The sequence below is a fragment of the Pseudoliparis swirei genome, chromosome 14 (assembly GCF_029220125.1).
Source record: "Pseudoliparis swirei isolate HS2019 ecotype Mariana Trench chromosome 14, NWPU_hadal_v1, whole genome shotgun sequence".
NCBI lineage: Eukaryota > Metazoa > Chordata > Actinopteri > Perciformes > Liparidae > Pseudoliparis > Pseudoliparis swirei.
This window is the reverse complement of record NC_079401.1, coordinates 11101842-11127117: the sequence shown is the minus strand read 5'-3', so window position 1 is coordinate 11127117 and position 25276 is coordinate 11101842. Positions and strand designations below refer to the sequence as shown.

The 25276-nt window shown below is 52.8% G+C and overlaps 2 protein-coding genes and 1 long non-coding RNA gene across 4 annotated transcripts in view; 2 read left to right on the top strand and 1 right to left on the bottom strand.

Moving 5' to 3' along the window:
- Positions 1-3671, top strand: part of LOC130204618 (translation initiation factor IF-2-like) — a 9306-nt gene extending 5635 nt beyond the window's left edge. The window contains exons 2-5 of the mRNA XM_056431458.1: positions 566-859; positions 1451-1485; positions 1751-2093; positions 3376-3671. Of these exons, the coding sequence (XP_056287433.1) occupies positions 566-859; positions 1451-1485; positions 1751-2093; positions 3376-3407 (704 nt within the window). The 3' untranslated portion in view covers positions 3408-3671. The remainder of the gene's footprint in view (positions 1-565; positions 860-1450; positions 1486-1750; positions 2094-3375) is intronic.
- A 4736-nt stretch (positions 3672-8407) lies between these two features.
- On the top strand, positions 8408-24333 carry LOC130204419 (calcipressin-1-like). 2 transcript variants are annotated; one of them, XM_056431143.1, is made up of 5 exons: positions 8408-8943; positions 9031-9162; positions 21536-21709; positions 22512-22671; positions 22743-24333. In XM_056431143.1, the coding sequence occupies exons 2-5, from the start codon at positions 9043-9045 to the stop codon at positions 22928-22930; spliced, it is 642 nt and encodes a 213-aa protein (XP_056287118.1). In that variant the 5' UTR covers positions 8408-8943; positions 9031-9042; the 3' UTR covers positions 22931-24333. The 2 variants fall into 2 exon arrangements, with proteins under 2 accessions (XP_056287118.1, XP_056287119.1); XM_056431144.1 differs by lacking the exons at positions 8408-8943; positions 9031-9162 and adding an exon at positions 20552-21354.
- LOC130204420 (uncharacterized) lies at positions 10664-17166 on the bottom strand. Its single transcript, XR_008833653.1, has 2 exons — positions 16735-17166; positions 10664-11679 (listed from the first exon to the last, which is right to left on the bottom strand). It is a non-coding gene; the product is annotated as an uncharacterized LOC130204420 (long non-coding RNA).
- Positions 24334-25276: the final 943 nt, after the last annotated feature.

Sequence of the window (25276 nt, the reverse complement as noted above, 5' to 3'; positions counted from 1 at the left end):
TTCGATCCCTTTCACGCAAAAGAAGTCTGCACTCAAAGACATGCAGTCTGTGCGCTGCACCACCAGATATTAGTTTCATTCCAAGTAATTTATCTATTGATCCATTAAGTCACATTTCTTATGTTTTCATGGGAACAGTTTGGTTTGGGATCTGAAACAACTGGTTGCCTTGAGCGGATATTTACACTTTGAAACATGTTTATAGTGATGCTTGTTCGCAACACTTTTGCCACACAATACCGACGCATTTTCGTGTGTGACTGTTTACCTGTGGAAATATACATGACTGTTTTTAATTTTGAGCCATTATTTGATCAATATTCTGTGCGGCCCTCACACCCCCCGTGATTTTCTTATTCGGCCCACTTGCTACTGAAGTTGAATAGCCCTGCCCTACAGGACCACAGACCCTACAGGACCACGGACCCTACAGGACCACAGACCCTACAGGACCACAGGACCACAGACCCTACAGGACCACAGGACCACAGACCCTCCAGCCAACGACCCACCAAAGGGAAAGTCGTGTGCTCCAGACCACATCACAGTCCCTCGTGTGTTCCAGGCTTCGTGGATCTCCCTCATGCAGAGAGGTCTTCAGCACTAAACCCAGGCCAGTACCTGAAACACTGGCTCCTGAGTCCCAAAGCAGCTGGAGTGGACAGGACCACAAGAGTCACAGACAAGACCACCACGAGGACCATCACTGCTGGGCACAAGGCGGGGCGGCTGAGGACCGGACCCGGGACGGCCGGTCCAGATAAACGAGCCCAGATGCTGAAGATGATCTCGGCCCTGGAGGAGATGGACCGGGCGCTCCACAGCACGCTGAGTTCCAGGATCAGCCTCCTGCCTCGAGGTATGTCAGGTTCACTGGCCGCAGGAGATTCAGACTCCAGGAACGTGCTGATGGCCGTAGAGATTAAAGATGGTGGACATTCAGTCAATGGGAGGAAATGGAAAGTGTCAGGTTTATTAAATGAATGAGAGGTTTGGTGTCAAGATAAACTACATGTTACTGTGGTGGCTGGGGCGTGGTTAGGCTCAGCTGTGGAGAGGTGTGGGGGAGTGGCTCAGGGATCAGGTGCCGGGAAGAGAGAGACAACCACCCAGATTCCTACAGCGGAGGCCAATTAGGCTTCTTCCCGGCACCTGTTCCCTGAGCCACTCCCCCACACCCCTCCACAGCTGAGCCTAACCACGCCCCAGCCACCACAGTCAAACAGCCACCTGGCCGACTGCTTGTGATTTAATCTCGGAGCCCCAGTTTGTCCCAAAATGTCCAACATGGACCCAAGAGGTTTCTGTTGAGGAACCAGGGAGGCCGTTCTCTGATGTCAGTTCCCAGGAGCATCCCTCGTGTCTCTTTCCTCTCCACATGGACTCACTTGTGAACCTCTGTCCTGCTCTCAGGGGGTTGTACCTGACGCCTGTTTGGTTTTCATTTCAGCAAACGGCCGAAATTCAGGAAGAAGAAACAAAGTGGTGAGTTGAAACGTCAGCCCCACTGCCCCTTTATATTCTTGCATAGTATTTATAGTATTATGTTATGTTTAATAACTCTTATTATTCACTGTGGACTTCCTCTATGTGATGATGCATGTCATCCTTGTGCTGCAGAGCCATGTGATCACCTCATGGTAGAACAGTATGGGAAACCAGAAGGAGTCCTAGTTGACGGTTTATTAAGGATCCTTGTTTCAGTAATCATTCCCTCTCCATCCTCCATCCTCTCATGCTGCTGGTGAAGCCCCCTGGTCCTGAAGGAGGGGTGAAGCCTCCTGGTCCTGAAGGAGGGGTGAAGCCTCCTGGTCCTGAAGGAGGGGTGAAGCCCCCTGGTCCTGAAGGAGGGGTGAAGCCCCCTGGTCCTGAAGGAGGGGTGAAGCCTCCTGGTCCTGAAGGAGGGGTGAAGCCCCCTGGTCCTGAAGGAGGGGTGAAGCCCCCTGGTCCTGAAGGAGGGGTGAAGCCCACTACGGTGGCCCCAGCAGCAGTGGACAGCACCGTGTCCAGAGCCAGTGGGATCGTCCCCAGTCTGACTGGTCGGAGTTTCAAGAAGTCCATCGGGCCGCAGACCAAGAAGACCAACAAGAGAGGTGAAGATCTAGGACCTGGGCGTGGCCTTCTCAGAGTATCTTTACAGGGATTAAAGCAGAATTCATTAGTGTGGGTTGGTATTTGGTAGCTTCCCACAGAATAACACCAATACCATAATAATTAAAGCTGCAAGCAGCGACGTGCGGTCCTCGATCCTCACGCGGTCCGAGAATGTCCACCACTTGCTGTCTCCACTGTAGGAACGAGACAACATGCATCAGCATCACACCTTTAAAGAGGATCTGATCAATTCCCTTCGTCAGGAGTTCAGTAACGTAAAGTGGCGAGAAAGAAATCCACAAGAATTAACGGAAAGATCCCACAAAACTCAAAATGGTTGTCTTTCTGTACGGTTTAGAGCATGGTCCCAATCGAGTTATTCTCAAGTTGACATGTGTTACGTACGCCTCACACATTTCGTATGTCTATGTCAAACCAACTGCATGGGCTGCTTTGTTGACATTTTGTAGGGGGCGCTATTGAGCCGAATTGTGATTATTAAGGATGAAAATCATATCATACAACTACATTTTGGACAGTCGATGTGTGTGTGCCAAGTTTGGATGTGTTTCTAGCCGTTGCAGCCACCGCACATAGTTTAATATATTTTAAATAGTTCAAAGGGTTTACTCTCTAGGAGGAGTTGACTGTTTTACAACTCCCCAAAAAATCAAAATAGGCTCCAAATGCAGATATTGAGGGATTTATTGCAGCACCCCTTAAAGTTTAAATGTTATGAAAGATTCAGGGTACCTTTAGGGATGCCATGTGGAGATAGGCTAGCAACGTTAGGCCAAGTGATTTGGAAGTTAGGCCACACCCCTTTCATGTTCATTGGTCCATATCCTTTGAACTCAATGAGATATCAACACGTTTTTGACAAGTTATGATGACATTGAACTAATAATGAACCACATAGAGTTTTGTATGAATCAGAGCCCGCCTTTTTGAGAACATTGAAAAAATTAGTTTTTTACCCAATGGCCGAAAATCTGTTTCGGGGCTTTTTATGGAACCATTAACTTTTTTGTTGAAGTGAAATATGTCGACTGAGTTTCAAGTAAATCGGTCATTGGGGGCAAAACGTCTGACCTTTTGAACTCGCTTATGACTCTAGGGGGCGCCAGAACCAGAAGTCAGTAACATGAGTCAGTAATATAAACATGTAAAAAGAGTTAATTGATCATTGTTCATCACTGTCTTCACTTGCGACGGCTTGGTAACTCAATGTTCCTCCTCCTCCTCCTCCTCCTCCTCCTCCCCCTCCTCCTCCTCCTTCAGTGTGTTTCTGGAAGTACTGCTCCCAGAACTGATGCCCATCCGGTCCCTCTGGCTCTTACCGGACCTCTGCGTTCTTGGATTCTGTTGCCGTGGCATCAGGAAGCCCCGCCCCTCCTTCCCCAGCAGCGCCAGCATGGACCTTTTCCTCCGCTGGTGAATCAACCGGACTGACCAATCAGAGAAGACGACGTGTGCCGGCGGCACGCTGAACCCTGTTAACCCTTCCTCCTCCTGACAGACACACGTCGGGGTGAATGTGTGCACTTTGAAATAAAGTTCATTTAGAGCATGAAACACCACGGTGACAATAAAGATTTTTTTTACCTCACACTCTCTTCACTCGTTCATCCCCCCCCCCCCCCCCCCCCCCCGCTGTGGAGCGTTAGATGGGGAGGTCCGGACCCAGGGGGGTGCGTTGGGGAAGGGCCCCCACTTTACGGCCCTGGTCCATCTCGTCATAGAACAGAGACCTGTGAGAGGGTCTGTGCAGCAGCCTGGACCCCCATGTCTGGACCTCGGAACCAGCACCATGAGTGAAGGCCCAGTTGATGATGACTTGAATCTATTAGCGTGAAGCTCCTGTCTGAGGAGTCTGAGGCCAGCGCGGTGCGTTCAGGAACATTCCTCTGTGCGGTCTCCATGGGCGCTGTGTTTGCTGTTGGTGTGTAAACTCTGGTCATTACGTTCAGGGTTCCAGAGGTCGCTGTCGCCACGGTGATGAGTGTGAAGACGCTCCAGTGTTTATGTGTTTATGTGTGTAGCCCTGATAATATAGTTTGATTACATAGATCATAATATGAATGTTCATATCATAAGGTAGCCCTGTCTACAGAGGATTTTAGTTTTCTAATGTGGTGATCTGTCCGTCATGTTTTCTGGTGTGTGAGACCAACCGCCAATCAGCCTCACTGTCACGTAGAGGGGCGGGGCCTAAGTGGGAGGGGCTTGTAGTTGTGAACAGCCGTTGAGCCGAGCGGAGATCATTGTGGACGAATAAGGGCTGAGGGAGAGCTGGTGCCTGTGTGGATCGACCCCCAGGTAAAGAGCCGTGTGTTGTTGAGTTATGTAAATGTTACATTGGTGATGTAGTGATGTGTTCATGGTCTACATTAGGAAATCAGGGACCAGCACATCAGTGGACACCTGTGAGTCAGGCTGATGACGCAGGGCTCCAAGACTGCTCTTCTATTAGACATCCGGTTCCTCACCTCCCTCTCCCAACACTCGATACGCCGATATGGCCCAGGAACCATCCCAGGAGCCTGGAGGATGTTGGTGCTGTGATGAAGGCCCCTGACCACTAGGAGGAGCTCTAACACACTTTATTCTGGGACCATGCTGGTTGAGTACAGCGTGAAACAGTGTTCACACAGGTTGGTATAGAACAGACAACACAGGATGATGTCATCAGTGATGTAATCAGTTTAATACAGACAAGGTGTCAGAACCCGGCTGAAGGTCTATCAAGAACTCTCTGACCCACTTCTGTCCTTCAGTCAAATTCAAGGGACTAGAACCTTCTTCCTGAAGTCTGCTATTTCAAAAAGCCTGTAATAAAATACCAACATTGATTAAAATAAACCAACTGCATGTTGTTGTGTCACTCTCAGATCCTTTAGTCTGTAGACATAGTAAAGGGCCATGATAGTAAAGGCACTGTGTTGGACTGATGAGGGGCGGGGCCACGATGGTGGACCTTCAGGAGGAGTCGTCATCAGTAACCCCGCCCACAGTCACTGGCATGAGGTACACACACCTGAGTCCATGATGCCATCACACACACACACACTGTTCACTCAGGACCGTCTGTCACGCCGACGTCACAGGTAGCGAGGTGCAGGAGCTCATGTGCAGAGGAATCGAGGAGTCGGTGTAGACAAACAAAAAGGCGCTCTTTAATGAGGCAAACGTTTCCACACAAAAAACAACAAAGTCCAAAAAGGGGCAGGCAGAGAATCGGGGTTCAGGGCAGACAGGCAGGGTCGAAACAGGCAGGATCAGGTAAACGCACGAAACACAGGACGACGTAAAAAAGACAACAATCCAGCAACAGACAAGGGAAAGAGTGGCACAATATATAGGGGGGAAAACAGGTGTAGGACATGGAAACAGGTGTACGACATGAGACATTAACGAGACGAGAGTGGCTGAGGGCAGGTGCAGGGAATGAAACAATCAAGGAGACAGAGAAGACACAGAGTACACACAGAACAGAACCTTACAGGACCCCCCCTCAAGGGACGGATTCCAGACGTCCCAGGAGATCAACAAGGGTGGGTGGAGGGGAGCCGGAGGAGGGTTCAAGACCATGGCCGAGACAGTCCGGGGGGTGGGCCGGAGGACGGCCATCAGGCGAAAGGATGCGCTCTGGAGGGCGGGCCGGAGGACAGGAATGGGGAGCTAGGGGACCGGGCTCATGAGAGGAAGTCTCAGGGGTACCGGGGTCTGGGGATGGGGGGTCCGTGGGACCGGGACCAGGAGATGAGCCAAGGGGAACTGAAACCGGACGGGACGGATCACGGGGAACCGGGGCTGGACTGGAAGGCGAGGGAGCACGGGAACCTGGGACCGACCGGGACAGAGGGGGGATGGGGACGGGCGGGACGGAGGCGGAACACCGGGGACTGGAACCGGCGACGGAACACCGGGGACCGAACTGGAGCCGGTGGCGGAATACCGGCGACTGGAACATCGGGGACTGGAACATCGGGGACTGGAACATCGGGGACTGGAACCGGCGGCAGAACACCGGGTACTGGAACCGGCGACGGAACACCGGGGACCGGAACATCGGAGACTGGAACCAGCGACGGGACACCGGGGACTGGAGCACGGGGAACTAGAACCGACCGGGGCAGCAACAGGTCACGGGGAACTGGGGCCGGCCAGGGGGGCAACGGGACTTTAACGGGGTACTGGGTAGTGGAACCGGCAAAGGGGCACTGGGAACTGGAGAATGGAGCCAGCGACCGAATACCGGGAGCTGGGGTCGGCGGGGACTGCGAGGCGGCAGCGGGAACTGCCGGGACCTGCGGCACGGAGGCTGCAGCGGGAACCGTCGGGGTGCCAAGGTGGAAAGACCAATGGTGGGTAGTACGGCTGCATGGGCTTGGGCTGACAGACCGGCGGACAGCCGGGCTGCTGGGGCTGGTAGGCGGATGGGTTGCCAGGCTGTGGGGCCTTGAAGGAGACCACGGGAACAGGCGGGGACTGCGACTTGGGCCGGAGACTAGGTGGCTTGTCTGCCACTAGAGCCTCCCAGGTCAGCAGACCGTTGAGAAAATCTTCAATTCTGCTGGCCCGAGAGCAGTTCGAGTCCATTGTCCCTCCTGGCTTCTGGAGAGCCGTAAACATGGCATCATCTTCTGCTGAGCTTTGTTATGGCTGGATTGTTCTGTCAAGCCGACATCACAGGTAGCGAGGTGCAGGAGCTCATGTGCAGAGGAATCGAGGAGTCAGTGTAGATAAACAAAAAGGCGCTCTTTAATGAGGCAAACGTTTCCACACAAAAAACAACAAAGTCCAAAAAGGGGCAGGCAGAGAATCGCTTGTTCGTTGATCTGTGGATCCGCTCCGTGTCCCCAGAAGGTTTCAAAGCACCGATGCTTGTAAGCGCCGAGCCGTACTCTGGTGTCTCGTTGCTGCCTCGGTTAGACAACTCAAGTTTGCAAAGCCAGTGTGGCTCCAAACACCAAATCGATCACTTGTAAACAACAGGCATTCCCAGCAGTCCGGTGTGCAGAGCTTCTCGGAGCCTGAGCCATTCATAGCGCTCGTAGTAGGAACTTTGAAAGTGGCGAGTGAACCTCTTCCCCGCCTGTGACGGGCTTTGGAGCGTCGGCGTCGGTCTTAAAGTTCGTCTTGAGAATGGCCTTATAATTATATCCTCCACCAAATCCATATATTCTCCTCCTTCCCCCATTGTGGGTTGAACAAACAGCTTAGTCGTACGCGGATTAATTCATTTATCAAATTCAGTTTTCTAGTTCTGAGGTTCTGCATCTACCTGCCCATAGGCCCCGCCTCTCAATATTGGTCATCCAATCAAAAGACGCGCACGCACTACGCCTGCTAGCTGCTCCTGTGCCGGTTCCGGGGCCTTCTAGCTGGCCTACAGGAGCCAACTCTAAAGCTGATTGGTTGACACAACATGTTCATTCCCATTCACTTTTAGCTACCAGCGCCCGCAATGTTGATTCTGCAGGCCTCAGGGCAGATTTTAGCCCCCTGGCAACACACGATGGCTGAATATGATTGGATAAAAGATCTAACATAAAGACCAGCCCTCCAAGTCTCAACCTGGGGCTGGAAGCAGTGCAACCAAGAGGAAAGCTATGAAATGAAGAGTATAACTCTTATGGTGTGAACACACTTTTTTCGACGCGCGTCAAGACTGCTGCGTCAGACGCGTCGAGAATTTTTTCGACGCGTCCGGTGTGAACGCACCATGACAGGAGTGCAACAACTTCAACGACACCGGAAGTAAACAAAGTTGCGCTAATTGCGTTACAATATTTTAGTGCGTTAATCGCGGCCAAATTAATCGCATAGATTAACGCGTTAACGCTGACAGCCCTAATATATACATATACATATTTTTTCAGCCACTTTTTGTAGATGCTTGGCTTTAGTAGCCTATCAAAAAGAGTTTTCATTCATGTAAAGTCATATATTGATCTCTCTAAACAGTTTAAACAGTATTATAAGTACACATGCTTATCTTTAGTAAAGTAGATTACGTGTAATACGTGGGGATGCCAACAGAGTGCAGACGGTGACTTTAATAATATCTTAACTCCAGGATGTTAGAGCTTTAAAACTGTTGAATGAACATTTATTCAATATTAAGATAAGGCATATTTATTTAACAAAGAAAGAACTTAGGTCAGTTTATTCTTCAATAGTACTAAAGTTATCTTTTATATAAAGCTTGATATAAATCAGTTTTATTTATTTGTTTATTTGCTTTTTTTAACATACAAGTTTAATCTTGGAATCTGTAATAGAATAATTACTGTATATAAAATCACATACGGTGAATGTTTTAAGATATTTATTTGGATAGACAAATATATAAATGAACAATATTTTCTCTGCACATTTTAACACTCACTGTGTTGATCTGATATTTCACGGAAACAATCACACGATCTGTGTGTGCGTGCGCATGTGTGTGTGTTTATGTGTCTGATTTGTTATGGTATAGTTTAATTGGAACCGTTATGTTGTTTATGGCGGACTCATTGTCACCAGCAGGTGGCGGTAAAGCAACAGGACCGAAGCTGCTGTTAAACACCACAGAAGAAGAAGCTTCTTCTCATTGACGTCATCTCCCTTATCCTCTGCGCAATGCTAACGCACCTACCGGAGAGCTTTACGTCCCGTTAATACCGGACAACACTGTTCGGTTCTCTTTACCGACCTCACCCGCTGCCCCGCGGCCCTCAGCCCGGACTACCGGGGCGAGACGTTCACGGAGAGACGCGTTCGGCTTCCGGTTAGCATCGGTGCTAGGTAGCTAACGGAGGAAACATCAAAGAGAATGAAATAAGGTCTCGCGCTTCATCGGTAGGACACGTGACTACAGGCCTGCGCTCACATACACATGTATAGTTAAAGACACAGTGCTGGTTCAAGGGCTGCTGTGCTCCGCAGGGACCGGTCGTGATGCAGCAGGCGGGGCGCGGAGCCGAGGAGGCGACGGTGGACGTGAAGTTTACGGACGTGGCCAACGCCCTGATCGCCTGTAAGGTCCCGGAGGACCTGTTCACCGAGGAGCACCGGAAGGTACGCACTGCGGCTGCGCGGCGCGGAGGGGACGGGGAGTAATACGGTCCCGTTGAGATGCACCTGCTGGTGACCTTAGACACGAGATGGAGTCATTCTTGCTTACACCTGTGTGTAGCGTGTGTCTCGCGTGTGTGTAACATGTGTCTAACATGTGTCTAACGTGTGTGTAACGTGTGTCTCACGTGTGTGTAACATGTGTCTAACATGTGTCTAACGTGTGTGTAACGTGTGTCTAACGTGTGTCTAACGTGTGTGTAACGTGTGTGTAGCGTGTGTCTAACGTGTGTGTAACGTGTGTGTAACGTGTGTCTCACGTGTGTGTAACATGTGTCTAACATGTGTCTAACGTGTGTCTAACGTGTGTGTAACATGTGTGTAACGTGTGTGTAACGTGTGTGTAGCTATCCACACATGCAGTGTACCAGCCACAAGCACCCACAGGGCAGTGAGAGGTGTGTCATGCTTCAGGGTCAGCTGACATTGAGGGTCAAAGGTCTCCTCATGATCCCTCTGCTTCCCCTCTGGGCTCCAGGAGGTCAGCTGATGGATCGGGTGACAGAACATTCCACTGAGGCGTGTGAATGTTTCATGAATTCCTGAGAACGGTCTCGTGCGTTCAGAAACAGTGAGAGCTGCAGCGCTGTTGGACCCTTGTGGGGCTCTGGGGGCTCTCCTCGGTCTGAGGGGTTCTGGTCTGAGGACTCTTCGGTCTTTCTATTTTGGATTCATACCAACGGGCGGGATCACTAATAGAAGACTGCGCAGGAACACTGTTAACGGGCCCAGCACCGACCGGACCAGGGTGAAGGAGCGCGGGGATTGAACGCGGCGCCTCGCCACGTCTCTGCCTGGTCCGTCAGCTGTTTGCCGGCTTTTTGGGGGGAGGGGGGGGGGGGGGCGCGCTGGCAGTCGTTTCCTTTTGTTTTGGGGGACTGCAAATGTGGAGTACGTGTGATCGAATACAATATTGTTGACAACACCAAAAAGCTGCATAAGAAAGCTCCCCTTATACTGGAGCTGCGAGCGTGGAGTGGCACTTTATGACATTGCGTACTCACTGCCAGAAAGCAGGTCGAGTACATCCGCCGGATATACCGGGCGGCTCCAGAATCTTACATAGCGGAGTTATTTCCCCACAGACCCCCGATGGCAATAGCGGAGACGCAAATCGTCATATTAAAAGTCATTGTAGCGGCACCATTTTTTTCAAGCTGTTATTTTAAGGTCCAAAAGTTACATAGTGTTGCTTTAAATAGTAAATATACCGTGTTGACGCGCTAAATGTGTGTGGGAGACCGTCAGCCTCTCAACAACCACTTAAGTTAATGTGAAAAAATATAATATATCGCCATTATCACGGAGAGAAGCCCCTCCCCTTTTTCGGGACACCGGCCCAACGTGTGTGTGCGGCAGCAGCAAACATTTCAGTCGTTTCGGCAAGGACGGCTTCTCATTGGCGGATGAAACGTGAATCTTGGGGCACAAAAATGTGCGCTCATTGGCCAATGACATCGTTTTATTATTTCACGTGGTTGGACTATTCGGCCAATCAGAGACCGGTATCATTTCCTCAGCCAGAGAGCTCCACGGAGCTACGCGAGCAGGTAGCTAACGGAGCTGTCAGCTGGTGCTCAGTGAGTAATGCTGTTTAGTTTCCCCTGTCTGTTGTTCCAAAGGGACTGAAACTCTCTGGACTACAACGGGGGAGGGATCTAAAAAGCTTCAGACAAGTGCAAAGCACGAATCTTGCCACAGTTATCTAGCTAAGAGCATGAAGCTAACTTGCTAACAGCATGAAGCTAACCCTGTTTACAGTCAGCAGAAGGAGACCGAACTGGCATCGAAACACAACGAAGAAGTTCTGAAAAACAGACACATTCCCTCCAGAATAATGAAGCAGGTTACAGACATGATTGACTTTAACCAGAGAGTTATGGAGAAGTTTGACCACTTTAAAGAGAGGAGCTACTTGTCTTTACAGTAGTGGGTCTACTCTGTCACCCAATGTAACATGTGATCTCTTTCTGACTCTATTCTGCTCTGAACCTCTTTCATGTGAGGGTGAAACTCTTTTATTCTGCAAACCTCTGAAACCCAACCCAATGTTCCTTAAAGCTGCTCTGAACCTCTCATGCCCAAAGTCACAGTGTGTTGATAGTTGTTGTTGGACCGTGTTGAGCACGCTGTGTTCTTTAAATAAAGCTTTGTTTTTTACTATATTCTACTCAAAACCTCTTTTCTCATTGTTGAGTGCGATTTAAACTGCGCCCCCCCCCCCCCAAAAAAAAATGTCACCAGCCGCCACTGCTGAGGCCTCCTCGGTCTGAGGGGTTCTGGTCTGAGGGGTTCTGGTCTGAGGACTCTTCGGTCTGAGGGGTTCTGGTCTGAGGACTCTCCTTGGTCTGAGGGGTTCTGGTCTGAGGACTCTCCTCGGTCTGAGTGGTCCCTTAGACCACCGGTGGAGGTCCTGCTGGTCTCCTGTGGTCTCTGTCCTGCAGTGCTGTTGTTCTGGTGCTTGGAGAAGACAAGGAAGGCCAAAGAACATATTTGGGCAACTGTCAAGTAAGAAGCACATTATATTGCACAATATATCAAATCCTATTGAACCTTTGCCAAGTCCTGCCCCCAAATCCAGACTGACCAATCACATAGTTCCATGACTGTGCATTCATCCATCGATCACGGGCCGGCCTTTGTAACGCAAAGATCTGAACTGTAGACCTGGGTTAGGTCCAGCTCAGCAGCGTCATCCAACTAACCCGACTCTCTAAGTCCAAACGGATGAGTTTGGTTAGACTCAAAGCGAGAGGTCTACTAGGGGGTCAGATCCTCCTCGTGGGGACGGGGACTGACTGAGACCCTCCATGGCCTAGTGAGAGGTCTACTATCGGTCAGATCCTCCTCATGGGGACGGGGACTGACTGAGACCCTCCATGGCCTAGTGAGAGGTCTACTATCGGTCAGATCCTCCTCATGGGGACGGGGACTGACTGAGACCCTCCATGGCCTAGTGAGAGGTCTACTAGGGGGTCAGATCCTCCTCGTGGGGACGGGGACTGACTCTGAGACCCTCCATGGCCTAGTGAGAGGTCTACTAGGGGGTCAGATCCTCCTCGTGGGGACGGGGACTGACTCTGAGACTCTCCATGGCCTAGTGAGAGATCTACTAGGGGGTCAGATCCTCCTCGTGGGGACGGGGACTGACTGAGACCCTCCATGGCCTAGTGAGAGGTCTACTAGGGGTCAGGTGGGGACGGGGACTGACTGAGACCCTCCATGGCCTAGTGAGAGATCTATTAGGGGGTCAGGTGGTCCCTGTGGGGACGGCTGTCAACAAGGACACCTGGCCTCGTTACTTGATGCCCGTCTGGCTGAGGGTCATGTGACTGGAGGGAACTGAATCCACCTGGAAGAGTCGAGTCTGTTTCCACGACTTGAAGGGAAGACGGCGCTGGAGGCCGCAATGAGGACAGGATGTAGATGAAGGAGCCATGAAGGAACCATGAAGAAACCATGGAGGAACCATGAAGGAGCTATGAAGGAACAATGAAGGAGCCGTGAAGGAGTCATGGAGGAGCTGTCCAGTAGATTTTACAGATCATTTAGACTCCACCGCTGTGGGAAGCAGCTGTCTGTATTTGTGTCGACAAGAAGTAAATCTCTACGAGCAGCAGAGGTCAAAGGTCAGAGTGTTGACCCAGGTGTGTGTGTGTGTGTGTGTTCTGTCTACTGAGGGAATGGAAAAAATGGGAAGATGCAACAAGAACATAGGGGTGGAAAAAATGCAGAGCTGTGGTCACACAGTGGGGCGAGGTCTGGAGATGATTAGCACCTACACACACACACACACGGTAATGTTTAACATCAACAAACAACACTTACATGAGCACATCGGCTTCACCGTGGGGAGGCTCAGCAGCATTACAACACTTTCCACCACACACACACACTCTTGATCCTGTGTGCGTTACACCGGCACATCGGGGACAGTGTGTGACACAACACCTGGAGGTCCTGACCCGCAGGTAAGGAACCTCCTGGAGGAAACTAATCCATCCTGCCTCTATCTCTAAGGCTCCTAGAGGAACCTCATCTCCTTCCTCTATCTCTAAGGCTCCTACAGAGGAACCTCATCTCCTTCCTCTATCTCTAAGGCTCCTAGAGGAACCTCATCTCCTTCCTCTATCTCTAAGGCTCCTAGAGGAACCTCATCTCCTTCCTCTATCTCTAAGGCTCCTAGAGGAACCTCATCTCCTTACTATATCTCTAAGGCTCCTAGAGGAACCTCATCTCCTTACCCTATCTCTAAGGCTCCTAGAGGAACCTCATCTCCCTCCTCTATCTCTAAGGCTCCTACAGAGGAACCTCATCTCCTTCCTCTATCTCTAAGGCTCCTAGAGGAACCTCATCTCCCTCCTCTATCTCTAAGGCTCCTACAGAGGAACCTCATCTCCCTCCTCTATCTCTAAGGCTCCTACAGAGGAACCTCATCTCCTTCCTCTATCTCTAAGGCTCCTAGAGGAACCTCATCTCCTTCCTCTATCTCTAAGGCTCCTAGAGGAACCTCATCTCCCTCTTCTATCTCTATGGCTCCTACAGAGGAACCTCATCTCCTTACCCTATCGCTAAGGCTCCTACAGAGGAATCTCATCTCCTTACCCTATCTCTAAGGCTCCTACAGAGGAACCTCATCTCCTTACCCTATCTCTAAGGCTCCTACAGAGGAACCTCATCTCCTTACTCTATCTCTAAGGCTCCTACAGAGGAACCTCATCTCCTTACCCTATCTCTAAGGCTCCTAGAGGAACCTCATCTCCTTCCTCTATCTCTAAGGCTCCTACAGAGGAACCTCATCTCCTTACCCTATCTCTAAGGCTCCTAGAGGAACCTCATCTCCTTCCTCTATCTCTAAGGCTCCTACAGAGGAACCTCATCTCCTTACCCTATCTCTAAGGCTGGCCCAGGCCCCCGGCCCGGTCTGCATAGCACCTGACTCCGATGCTCTGGGAGGGGCCCCGGTTCCCCCGGTCCGGACGAGGTAGCCGAAGTTCGTCGGCTGCTATCATCAGGGTTTTGGGAGTGGCTCTTAGTCTGGGCTCTCACCCGAGACCCGTTTGGGAGACCCTACCAGGATCACGGAGCCTCTCAAATGGTGGAGGAGAACCCTTCTGTTGGTTTAGCACCATCCACACAGCTGGTTCACATGATGCACTTCATGTTGCAACAAGTGGAGTCCATTGTTCTGGTCCTCTGACCACAAGCTCTACATGACGTCATTCACCCAATCACACGCATCCACACCCTGGTGGGAGGAGCTAAGGTTCACCTGTCCATCAGGAGTAACATCCACACCCTGCTGGGAGGAGCTAAGGTTCACCTGTCCATCAGGAGTAACATCCGCACCCTGGTGGGAGGAGCTAAGGTTCACCTGTCCATCAGGAGTAACATCCACACCCTGCTGGGAGGAGCTAAGGTTCACCTGTCCATCAGGAGTAACATCCGCACCCTGGTGGGAGGAGCTAAGGTTCACCTGTCCATCAGGAGTAACATCCGCACCCTGCTGGGAGGAGCTAAGGTTCACCTGTCCATCAGGAGTAACATCCACACCCTGGTGGGAGGAGCTGAGGTTCACCTGTCCATCAGGACTAACATTCACACCCTGGTGGGAGGAGCTGAGGTTCACCTGTCCATCAGGACTAACATTCACACCCTGGTGGGAGGAGCTGAGGTTCACCTGTCCATCAGGACTAACATTCACACCCTGGTGGGAGGAGCTAAGGTTCACCTGTCCATCAGGACTAACATTCACACCTGGTGGGAGGAGCTAAGGTTCACCTGTCCATCAGGACTAACATTCACACCCTGGTGGGAGGAGCTGAGGTTCACCTGTCCATCAGGACTAACATCCACACCCTGGTGGGAGGAGCTGAGGTTCACCTGTCCATCAGGACTAACATCCACACCCTGGTGGGAGGAGCTGAGGTTCACCTGTCCATCAGGACTAACATTCACACCCTGGTGGGAGGAGCTGAGGTTCACCTGTCCATCAGGACTAACATTCACACCCTGGTGGGAGGAGCTGAGGTTCACCTGTCCATCAGGACTAACATTCACACCCTGGTGGGAGGAGCTGAGGTTCACCTGTCCATCAGGAGTAACATCCACACCCTGGTGGGAGGAGCTGAGGTTCACCTGTCCATCAGGACTAACATTCACACCCTGGTGGGAGGAGCTGAGGTTCACCTGTCCATCAGGACTAACATTCACACCCTGGTGGGAGGAGCTGAGGTTCACCTGTCCATCAGGAGTAACATCCACACCCTGGTGGGAGGAGCTGAGGTTCACCTGTCCATCAGGACTAACATTCACACCCTGGTGGGAGGAGCTGAGGTTCACCTGTCCATCAGGAGTAACATCCACACCCTGGTGGGAGGAGCTGAGGTTCACCTGTCCATCAGGACTAACATTCACACCCTGGTGGGAGGAGCTAAGGTTCACCTGTCCATCAGGAGTAACATCCACACCCTGGTGGGAGGAGCTGAGGTTCACCTGTCCATCAGGAGTAACATCCACACCCTGGTGGGAGGGGCTGAGGTTCACCTGTCCATCAGGAGTAACATCCACACCCTGGTGGGAGGAGCTGAGGTTCACCTGTCAATCAGGAGTAACATCCACACCCTGGTGGGAGGAGCTGAGGTTCACCTGTCCATCAGGAGTAACATCCACACCCTGGTGGGAGGGGCTAAGGTTCACCTGTCCATCAGGACTAACATCCACACCCTGGTGGGAGGAGCTGAGGTTCACCTGTCCATCAGGACTAACATCCACACCCTGGTGGGAGGGGCTAAGGTTCACCTGTCCATCAGGACTAACATCCACACCCTGGTGGGAGGAGCTGAGGTTCACTTGTCCATCAGGACTAACATTCACACCCTGGTGGGAGGAGCTGAGGTTCACCTGTCCATCAGGAGTAACATGCACACCCTGGTGGGAGGAGCTGAGGTTCACCTGTCCATCAGGACTAACATCCACACCCTGGTGGGAGGAGCTGAGGTTCACTTGTCCATCAGGACTAACATTCACACCCTGGTGGGAGGAGCTGAGGTTCACCTGTCCATCAGGACTAACATCCACACCCTGGTGGGAGGAGCTGAGGTTCACCTGTCAATCAGGAGTAGCATCCACACCCTGGTGGGAGGAGCTGAGGTTCACCTGTCCATCAGGAGTAGCATCCACACCCTGGTGGGAGGAGCTGAGGTTCACCTGTCCATCAGGAGTAGCATCCACACCCTGGTGGGAGGAGCTGAGGTTCACCTGTCCATCAGGACTAACATTCACACCCTGGTGGGAGGAGCTGAGGTTCACCTGTCCATCAGGACTAACATCCACACCCTGGTGGGAGGAGCTGAGGTTCACCTGTCCATCAGGACTAACATCCACACCCTGGTGGGAGGAGCTGAGGTTCACCTGTCCATCAGGAGTAACATCCACACCCTGGTGGGAGGAGCTGAGGTTCACCTGTCCATCAGGAGTAGCATTCACACCCTGGTGGGAGGAGCTGAGGTTCACCTGTCCATCAGGAGTAGCATCCACACCTTGTAGAACAGCAACAGGAGACGTGTTGGGGTGTCTCCCCCAAAGCCTCATGGCCTTCAGGGAGAAGCCCTCCTCCCTCTGGTCCCTGAAGGCGTCTGAAGAACCGTGACCGATGTTCCCTGACGGGACGACCAGGTGCTGAGCTCTGCTAACCAACACACAAGTGGTTGAGTACTCGGAGAGCGCACCGCCTGCTCCTGTTTTTCAACTGACATACACACACACACACACACACACACACACACACACACCCCTTCCCTCCACTCGAAGCTTTCTGCTATTAATACCTCATAAAGCATGTTATCAAGCTGCATACTTTCCATGAGCACCACCTCTTGCTCTTCATCCCTTCATCCCTCGTTTCTACCAGTCATGGAGGAAGAGGAGAGAGGAGAGGCCTGTGTGGTGGAGGAGAGAGGAGAGGACTGTGTGGAGGAGGTGGAGGAGAGAGGAGAGGCCTGTGTGGTGGAGGAGGAGGTGGAGAGGACTGTGTGGAGGAGGTGGAGGAGAGAGGAGAGGCCTGTGTGGAGGAGGAGGAGGTGGAGGAGAGAGGAGAGGCCTGTGTGGAGGAGGAGGAGGTGGAGGAGAGGAGAGGCCTGTGTGGTGGAGGAGGAGGTGGAGGAGAGAGGAGAGGCCTGTGTGGAGGAGGAGGAGGTGGAGGAGAGAGGAGAGGCCTGTGTGGTGGAGGAGGAGGAGGAGAGAGAGGAGAGGGACTGTGGTGGAGGAGGAGGTGGAGGAGAGAGGAGAGGCCTGTGTGGTGGAGGAGGAGGTGGAGGAGAGAGGAGAGGCCTGTGTGGAGGAGGTGGAGGAGAGAGGAGAGGCCTGTGTGGTGGAGGTGGAGGAGAGGCCTGTGGTGGAGGTGGAGGAGAGAGGAGAGGCCTGTGTGGTGGAGGAGGAGGTGGAGGAGAGAGGAGAGGCCTGTGTGGAGGAGGAGGAGGAGGAGAGAGGAGAGGCCTGTGTGGTGGAGGAGGAGGTGGAGGAGAGAGAGGCCTGTGTGGTGGAGGAGGTGGAGGAGAGAGGAGAGGCCTGTGTGGTGGAGGAGGAGGTGGAGGAGAGAGGAGAGGCCTGTGTGGTGGAGGTGGAGGAGAGAGGAGAGGCCTGTGTGGTGGAGGAGGAGGTGGAGGAGAGAGGAGAGGACTGTGTGGAGGTGGAGGAGAGAGGAGAGGCCTGTGTGGAGGTGGAGGAGAGAGGAGAGGCCTGTGTGGAGGAGGAGGAGCTGGAGGAGAGAGGAGAGGCCTGTGTGGTGGAGGAGGAGGAGGAGAGAGGAGAGGCCTGTGTGGAGGAGGAGGTGGAGGTGGAGGAGAGAGGAGAGGCCTGTGTGGTGGAGGAGGAGGAGGAGGAGGAGAGGCCTGTGTGGTGGAGGAGGAGGAGAGAGGAGAGGCCTGTGTGGTGGAGGAGGAGGAGAGAGGAGAGGCCTGTGTGGTGGAGGAGGAGGTGGAGGAGAGAGGAGAGGCCTGTGTGGTGGAGGAGGAGGTGGAGGAGAGAGGAGAGGCCTGTGTGGAGGAGGTGGAGGAGAGAGGAGAGGCCTGTGTGGTGGAGGAGGAGGAGGTGGAGGAGAGAGGAGAGGCCTGTGTGGTGGAGGAGGAGGTGGAGGAGAGAGGAGAGGCCTGTGTGGTGGAGGAGGAGGAGGAGAGAGAGAGGCCGGTGTGGAGGAGGAGGAGGGGGAGGAGAGAGGAGGACTGTGTGGTGGAGGAGGAGAGGCCTGTGTGGAGGAGGAGGAGGAGAGGAGTCGAGGAGGAGGAGGAGGAGGAGGAGAGAGGAGAGGCCTGTGTGGTGGAGGAGGAGGTGGAGGAGAGGAGAGGCCTGTGTGGTGGAGAGAGGAGGAGGAGGAGAGAGGAGAGGCCTGTGTGGAGGAGGAGGAGGTGGAGGAGAGAGGAGAGGCCTGTGTGGTGGAGGAGGAGGAGAGGAGAGGCCTGTGTGGAGGAGGAGGAGGTGGAGGAGAGAGGAGAGGACTGTGGTGGAGGAGAGAGGAGAGGCCTGTGTGGAGGAGGAGGAGGTGGAGGAGAGAGGAGAGGACTGTGTGGTGGAGAGAGGAGGAGGAGAGGCCTGTGTGGTGGAGGAGGAGGAGGAGGAGAGGACTGTGTGGTGGAGGAGGAGGAGGAGAGGACTGTGTGGTGGAGGAGGAGGAGGAGAGGACTGTGGTGGAGGAGAGAGGAGAGGCCTGTGTGGAGGAGGAGGAGGTGGAGGAGAGAGGAGAGGACTGTGTGGTGGAGGAGGAGGAGGGGCCTGTGTGGTGGAGGAGGAGGTGGAGGAGGAGGAGAGGCCTGTGTGGTGGAGGAGGAGGTGGAGGAGGAGGAGGAGAGGACGTCTGGTCCCCGTCGGAGGAGGAGGAGGAGGAGGAGGAGAGGACTGTGGTGGAGGAGGAGGAGGAGAGGCCTGTGTGGTGGAGGAGGAGGTGGAGGAGGAGGAGGAGAGGCCTGTGGTGGAGGAGGAGGTGGAGGAGGAGAGAGGAGAGGTCTGTGTGGTGGAGGAGGAGGAGGAGAGAGGAGAGGACTGTGTGGTGGAGAGAGGAGGAGGAGAGGCCTGTGTGGTGGAGGAGGAGGTGGAGGAGGAGGAGGAGAGGCCTGTGTGGTGGAGGAGGAGGTGGAGATCTCTACAGCTGGAGGACATCATTAGCCTCCTGGATGTTAACTTTGGGCAGTCTGTAGATGTTCTAGAGTATTCTCCAGATGCAGATGAATGGAAAGTGTTTTAAAGAGGCAGAGGCTGGTGAGGAGACGTTGGAGGAGAAGAAGCTCCCCTTCAGAAGCACATGACTGCTGTGAGGAAGCCTCTGCTGTGAAGAAGGCTCCAAGAAGAGGAGAGCTCAGTGGAACTCATGGATGTGCTGCTTCTGTTGGCCGTTTCATGGTTCGCTGCACACGGTGAGGGTTGGGTCTTTGGGCATCGGCTTCAACGGGAACAAAGAACAAGTCGTTCATCTTTAGAGCTGTGGTCAGGGGGCGGGTCCCCGGTGTTACCTCCTCCTCCAGTCTAGAGGGCCGTCTCTCGGACCAGACAAATGGTCTCTCTCCGCTTCCCTGATGCTTTGGGAGCCGACCTGTGGGAGGAGCTGCGGGGCGTTCAGGGACAGGCCGCTGCCCACGACATGTCCACAGAGGCATCAGGCATGTCTGTCACAGACAGCCCTGTTGGTGCATGTTGGGCTCCAGGACGTGTCAGAGGAGACGTCTGTTGATGAACTCACTTCTTCACTCATGTCTTCTTGCTTTTGTTTGTTTGTATTTGCATGATTTAGTTTTGTACGTTTTTGGATGAACAATGTAACTGAAGCCTGAATGAAAAATAAAGACACCGAGACAATCAATCTCTCTCTCTCCCTCTCTCTGTCCCTCTCTCGCTCCCTCTCTCTCTCCCTCCCTCTCTGTCTCTCTCTCTCTCTCTCCCTCCCTCTCTGTCTCTCTCTCTCTGTCTCTCTCTCTCTCTCTCGCTCCCTCTCTCCCTCCCTCCCTCTCTGTCTCTCTCTCTCTGTCTGTCTCTCTCGCTCCCTCCCTCCCTCTCTCGCTCCCTCTCTCTGTCTCCCTCTCTCCCTCTCTGTCTCTCTCTCGCTCCCTCTCTCCCTCTCTCTCTCTCTCTCTCCCTCCCTCTCTGTCTCTCTCTCTCCCTCCCTCACTCTCTCTGTCTCTCTCTCCCTCTCCTCTCTCTCCCTCTCTCTCTCTCTCTCTCTGTCTGCAGTCAGCTGATCTCATGTGAGTCTTATCAACAGTTGAGGCTCATTGTCACAGTTTCCATTCATCAAAGGCTGCAACAGCAGGTTAATGCGTCGGTTTGCTGAGCGGTGATGTCATTATGCTACACACACACACACACACACACACACACACACACTCGTCCCTCCTCTGAGGAGTCCTCATTGGCTGGTATCGGTCAGCAGAGGGTTGGGCAGAAAGGGGCCGTCCCTCTCCCTCACAGCTGATTGGCTGGCGGTGAATAGACAATGAATGAGGTTGAGGAGAGGGAGGGCATTGTGGGTAATGCGTCATCAGCTGGTAGGAGCTCCTTTAAACAGCAGAGGAGCAGTGAATGAGAGGGAAGGAGAGAGAGAGAGAGAGAGCTGACAGAAGCCCAATGACACCAACTCTCTGGAAGATTCCTTCAGTGAGCCGGAAGAGACTGAGGAGGTCTGAGGAGGACTGAGGAGGTCTGAGGAGGTCTGAGGAGGACTGAGGAGGTCTGAGGAGGACTGAGGAGGTCTGAGGAGGTCTGAGGAGGACTGAGGAGGTCTGAGGAGGACTGAGGAGGTCTGAGGAGGTCTGAGGAGGACTGAGGAGGACTGAGGAGGTCTGAGGAGGACTGAGGGACCAGGTGCTGCAGAAGAAGACCAGACTGGCTGTGTGTTGGTTCAGTGTGCAGACTGAAGAAGAAGAACATCACTTCCTCCTCCTCATCACCCTGGGGAAGGCCACGCTCCACCGCCCTCCCCCTCCCTCCTCTTCCTCGCCATCGCCCCGTTGCACCCTGACCTCGGGCGTCGGGTGGAGAAGGTTCCGGCTCCCCGGGTCCATCATGCACATCAAGACCACCAAGTGCAACCGCTTCTGCCTGGTCGCCTCGGTGACCCAGCAGGACGTGTTTGGCCGCCCCGAGGCGCAGGTGAGAGAGCACCTCGGAGCTCATGGTGTCTCCAGGTCACATGACCTAGGGTAGTGGGCGGGGCCTCCCTCTGGACAGTTCAGGCTCCAGATGTGTGTGTGTGTGTGTTTATTCCCATTCTGCTGGTCTGGTATCCGGTGGGCTAAAGAACTGGACTTGGTTCCCCCTCCTCTGTTCCCAGGCCAGCTTTGAGTCCTTGTTCCGGTCCTTCGACCCGGAGGTCCAGTTCCAGTACTTCAAGTCGTTCCGGCGCGTGAGGATCAGCTTCAGTGACGCTCTGGCTGCAGCCGAGGCCAGGCTCCGCCTCCACAAGACCGACTTCAGCGGCAAGGAGATGAGGCTCTACTTCGCCCAGGTATCCTGAGTTCATCTCGCCCAGTTTTATGTCATGTTGTACGATGTTCAGAACTCTTATTGGTCAGAAGGGCTTAAGCCAACCACACGCTTCCATCTGTGCTGCTGCATTTAGCCTGTTAGCTCCTGTTAGCCCGTTAGCTCCTGTTATCCCGTTAGCTTCTGTTAACCTATTAGCCGTTAGCTTCTGTTAGCCCGTTAGCTTCTGTTAGCCCGTTACCTCCTGTTATCCCATTAGCTTCTGTTAACCTGTTAGCCGTTAGCTTCTGTTAGCCCATTAGCTTCTGTTAGCCCATTAGCTCCTGTTAGCCCATTAGCTCCTGTTAGCCCGTTACCTCCTGTTATCCCGTTAGCTTCTGTTAACCTGTTAGCCGTTAGCTTCGGTTAGCTTATGTTAGCCCGTTAGCTTCTGTTAGCCCGTTACCTCCTGTTATCCCGTTAGCTTCTGTTAACCTGTTAGCCGCTAGCTTCTGTTAGCCCATTAGCTTCTGTTAGCCCATTAGCTGCTGTTAGCCCGTTAGCTTCTGTTAGCCCGTTACCTCCTGTTATCCCGTTAGCTTCTGTTAACCTGTTAGCTGTTAGCCCATTAGCTGCTGTTAGCCAATTAACTTATGTTAGCCTGTTAGCTTCTGTTGTTCCATTAGCTCCTGTTAACTTCTGTTAGTCTGTTAGCTCTTGTTAGAGCGTTAGCTCTTGTTAGAGCGTTAGCTTCTGTTGGCCTGTTAGCTCTTGTTTGAGCGTTAGCTTCTGTTGGCCGAGCGGCCCCTGCTGGTCCTGGTCCTCTCACGGTCTCGTGTCCCCAGTCGGTCCACATTGGGAGTCCTCGTCTGGAGCCCCCCAAGCCAGACAAGCAGTTCCTGATCTCGCCCCCCGCCTCCCCTCCAGTGGGCTGGGCCCAGTCTCAGGACGCCATGCCGGTGGTCAACTACGACCTGCTGTGTGCCATCTCCAAGCTGGGACCAGGTACGCCCTGACTCCTCCCCCTGACTCCTCCTAGCATGACATCATGACCACGGCTGTCTTTGTGATTCCAGGAGACAAGTACGAGCTCCAGACCGCCACCCCCACCACCCCCAGCGTGGTCGTCCACGTCTGCGACGACGAGCGCGGCGGCGTCAACTCCGCCCCCGACGACAGCGACCAGGACGACAAGCCCCGCCCCCTGCGGCAGAAGATCGTCCAGACGCGTCGGCCCGACTACTCGCCCGAAGAGGAGCAGTGAGCGACGAGCGGACGCTCGACCCGGAGGTCGGGAGCTTTGAAGGTTTTGGGGACTGACGCCCGAGGGTGCTGCCCACGTCCTGCAGACAGGGACCAACGCTGCATTCAAGTCCTGTGGGAAAGACGAGCGCCATCAGATGAGACGGAACTGAAGGAACTATGAGTGTTGAGCGAAGGAATGTGTTGTCGTGTTGTCGTGCTCGGCTACGAGGGCGACACTCTGAAGGATGTGTGTGTGTGTGTGTGTGTGTGTGTGTGTGTGTGTGTGGGGCTGGATGTCCGTTGTTCCCACAGGACCTGAACGCAGCATCATTCTGACTATTAATGTTTATCCTCATGTAGACTGAGACCTGTCAGGCGGAGGAGGCGGGCTCTGTTTGTAGATAGCCTGTGATGTCACAGCTTCCTCTGCAGCAGAGTGATGACATCACTGATGACATCACTGAGTCGTCCTGGACTTCAGTCTGCTTGTAGTTTAACTAACTGCTGTCGCCATCACATTGACTGCAGCTTCATGACGAGGCCGTTCCTTTTTCAATGCACACACACACCTTGATGTCTGTAAGAACCAATCAGGGCTGACCTTTACGTGTTGTGAGAGGCTCTTCTGGTGCTGCTGTGTGTCGCCCCCTCTCTTTGATGTCCCTGTGTTTGGTCATCGATGTATTGATCCGCTCGTCGCTGTGTGTGTCGTGTTGCTGCTCAGCTCGAGTTCTCAGATGTTCTTCAGGAGGACGGGATGGAGACGGAAGAGCTCTCACCTCATCACCATTGAATAAAGGTCAAAGGTCACACACCCCAGGCTCTTGTCATGTCTCACTGTGACCTCCTGACCCCTGATCGACTCCTCCTCCCTGCTCGTGGCTTTAGTCCACGTGGTGTCTGAGGAGTCTGGAGTGGGATGAACACGTCGTGGACACGTGTTGTAGTAGCAGCCACTCGCCACCAGAGGGCGGCGCTGCTTCTCAGGAGCTTCTCATGTGTTTCAGGGGCCTGGGGGGGCGGCACCCTGTGGGGTCTCAGTCCATTAGACCGGTCCTCCACGGGAGGTTTCCTTTCAGTGTCAGCCACAGATTTAAAGGGCCAGTGTTCTATTTCCTCATGCGTTTGAGAGTCGGGGCGTGAAGAGGACCACGCGTGACCTGTTCACATGGATGAGGTGGGCAGGAGCACACGAGTGTGTTTATTCCCAAGGAGCCTGAAGGCATCACCAGTGCGTGTCCCTGTGACTACATGTGCCGCCAGCATGTTGGGAGTAAACATGCTGAAATACTCGCATATTTATATTTGTTGCATTACATTAAAATAGAAACGGGTTTGAGTGATTTCCCACAACACCTGAAGGCGTCATTAAGAATCAATAGTTTGTAATAGGGTATAAATAAACATTGTTGTGTTATGCTACTGTGTTAGCTTCGTGCTAACGTCTGAGTCTTTAAGTTCTCCTCCATAAGGATCCATGTTCCCTCTGAGGTGATGAGACTTTATTTACATTCATGAAGTTTCAACATTCGGCTACTTCCGAAATGTAATCTGTTGAATTCTGAGCCTGATGACCTTTCACCTTTCAGCCTGTTCACATGAATGATCCAGGCTTTCAGAACAGAACAGACTAAGTATCCTGGACCTTTAGAACATGTTTCCATGGGGGCCCAGTACCTCCTGGGCCGGTCCTGGTCCACCAGACCTGCAGAGCGCTGGTGGTCTGGTTCTGGAGCTCTGGCTGTAGCATCCTAGATCCACCCGGCCCCCATGAGGGCCTCTTGAGGGAGACAAACAACTCAGACCAAGTCCCACTGAGATCAGACAAAGTCTGCAATTTAGTTTGGAGGCCACCGGAAGTCTGAAAGACAACGTGTTGCTCCATCAACTATAATGTGTTTATATACACATATATATATATATGTACACTACCGTTCAAAAGATTGGGATCACTTAGAAATGTCCTTATTTTTCAAAGAAAAGCATTGTTTTTTTCAATGAAGATAACATTAAATCAATCATAAATACCCTCTCTACATTGTTAATGTGGTAAATGACTATTCTAGGTGGAAACGTCTGGTTTCTAATGAAATATCTCCAGAGGTGTATAGAGGCCCATTTCCATCAACTATCACTCCAGTGTTCTAATGGTACATTGTGTTTGCTAATCGCATTAGAAGACTAATGGATGATTAGAAAACCCTTGAAAACCCTTGTGCAATTATGTTAGCACAGCTGAAAACTGTTTTGCTGATGAGAGAAGCTATAAAACTGGCCTTCCTTTGAGCTAGTTGATTATCTGGAGCATCACATTTGTGGGTTCGATAAGACTCTCAAAATGGCCAGAAAAAGAAGTTTCCTGTGA

Bases quoted from the DNA above. Each gene is read 5' to 3' on its own strand.
- LOC130204419 (XM_056431143.1), top strand. From the start codon at position 9,043: ATGCAGCAGGCGGGGCGCGGAGCCGAGGAGGCGACGGTGGACGTGAAG. The intron at 21,710-22,511 runs GTATCCTGAGTT...TCGTGTCCCCAG, and splicing joins TGAGGCTCTACTTCGCCCAG to TCGGTCCACATTGGGAGTCC. The intron at 22,672-22,742 runs GTACGCCCTGAC...TTGTGATTCCAG, and splicing joins CATCTCCAAGCTGGGACCAG to GAGACAAGTACGAGCTCCAG.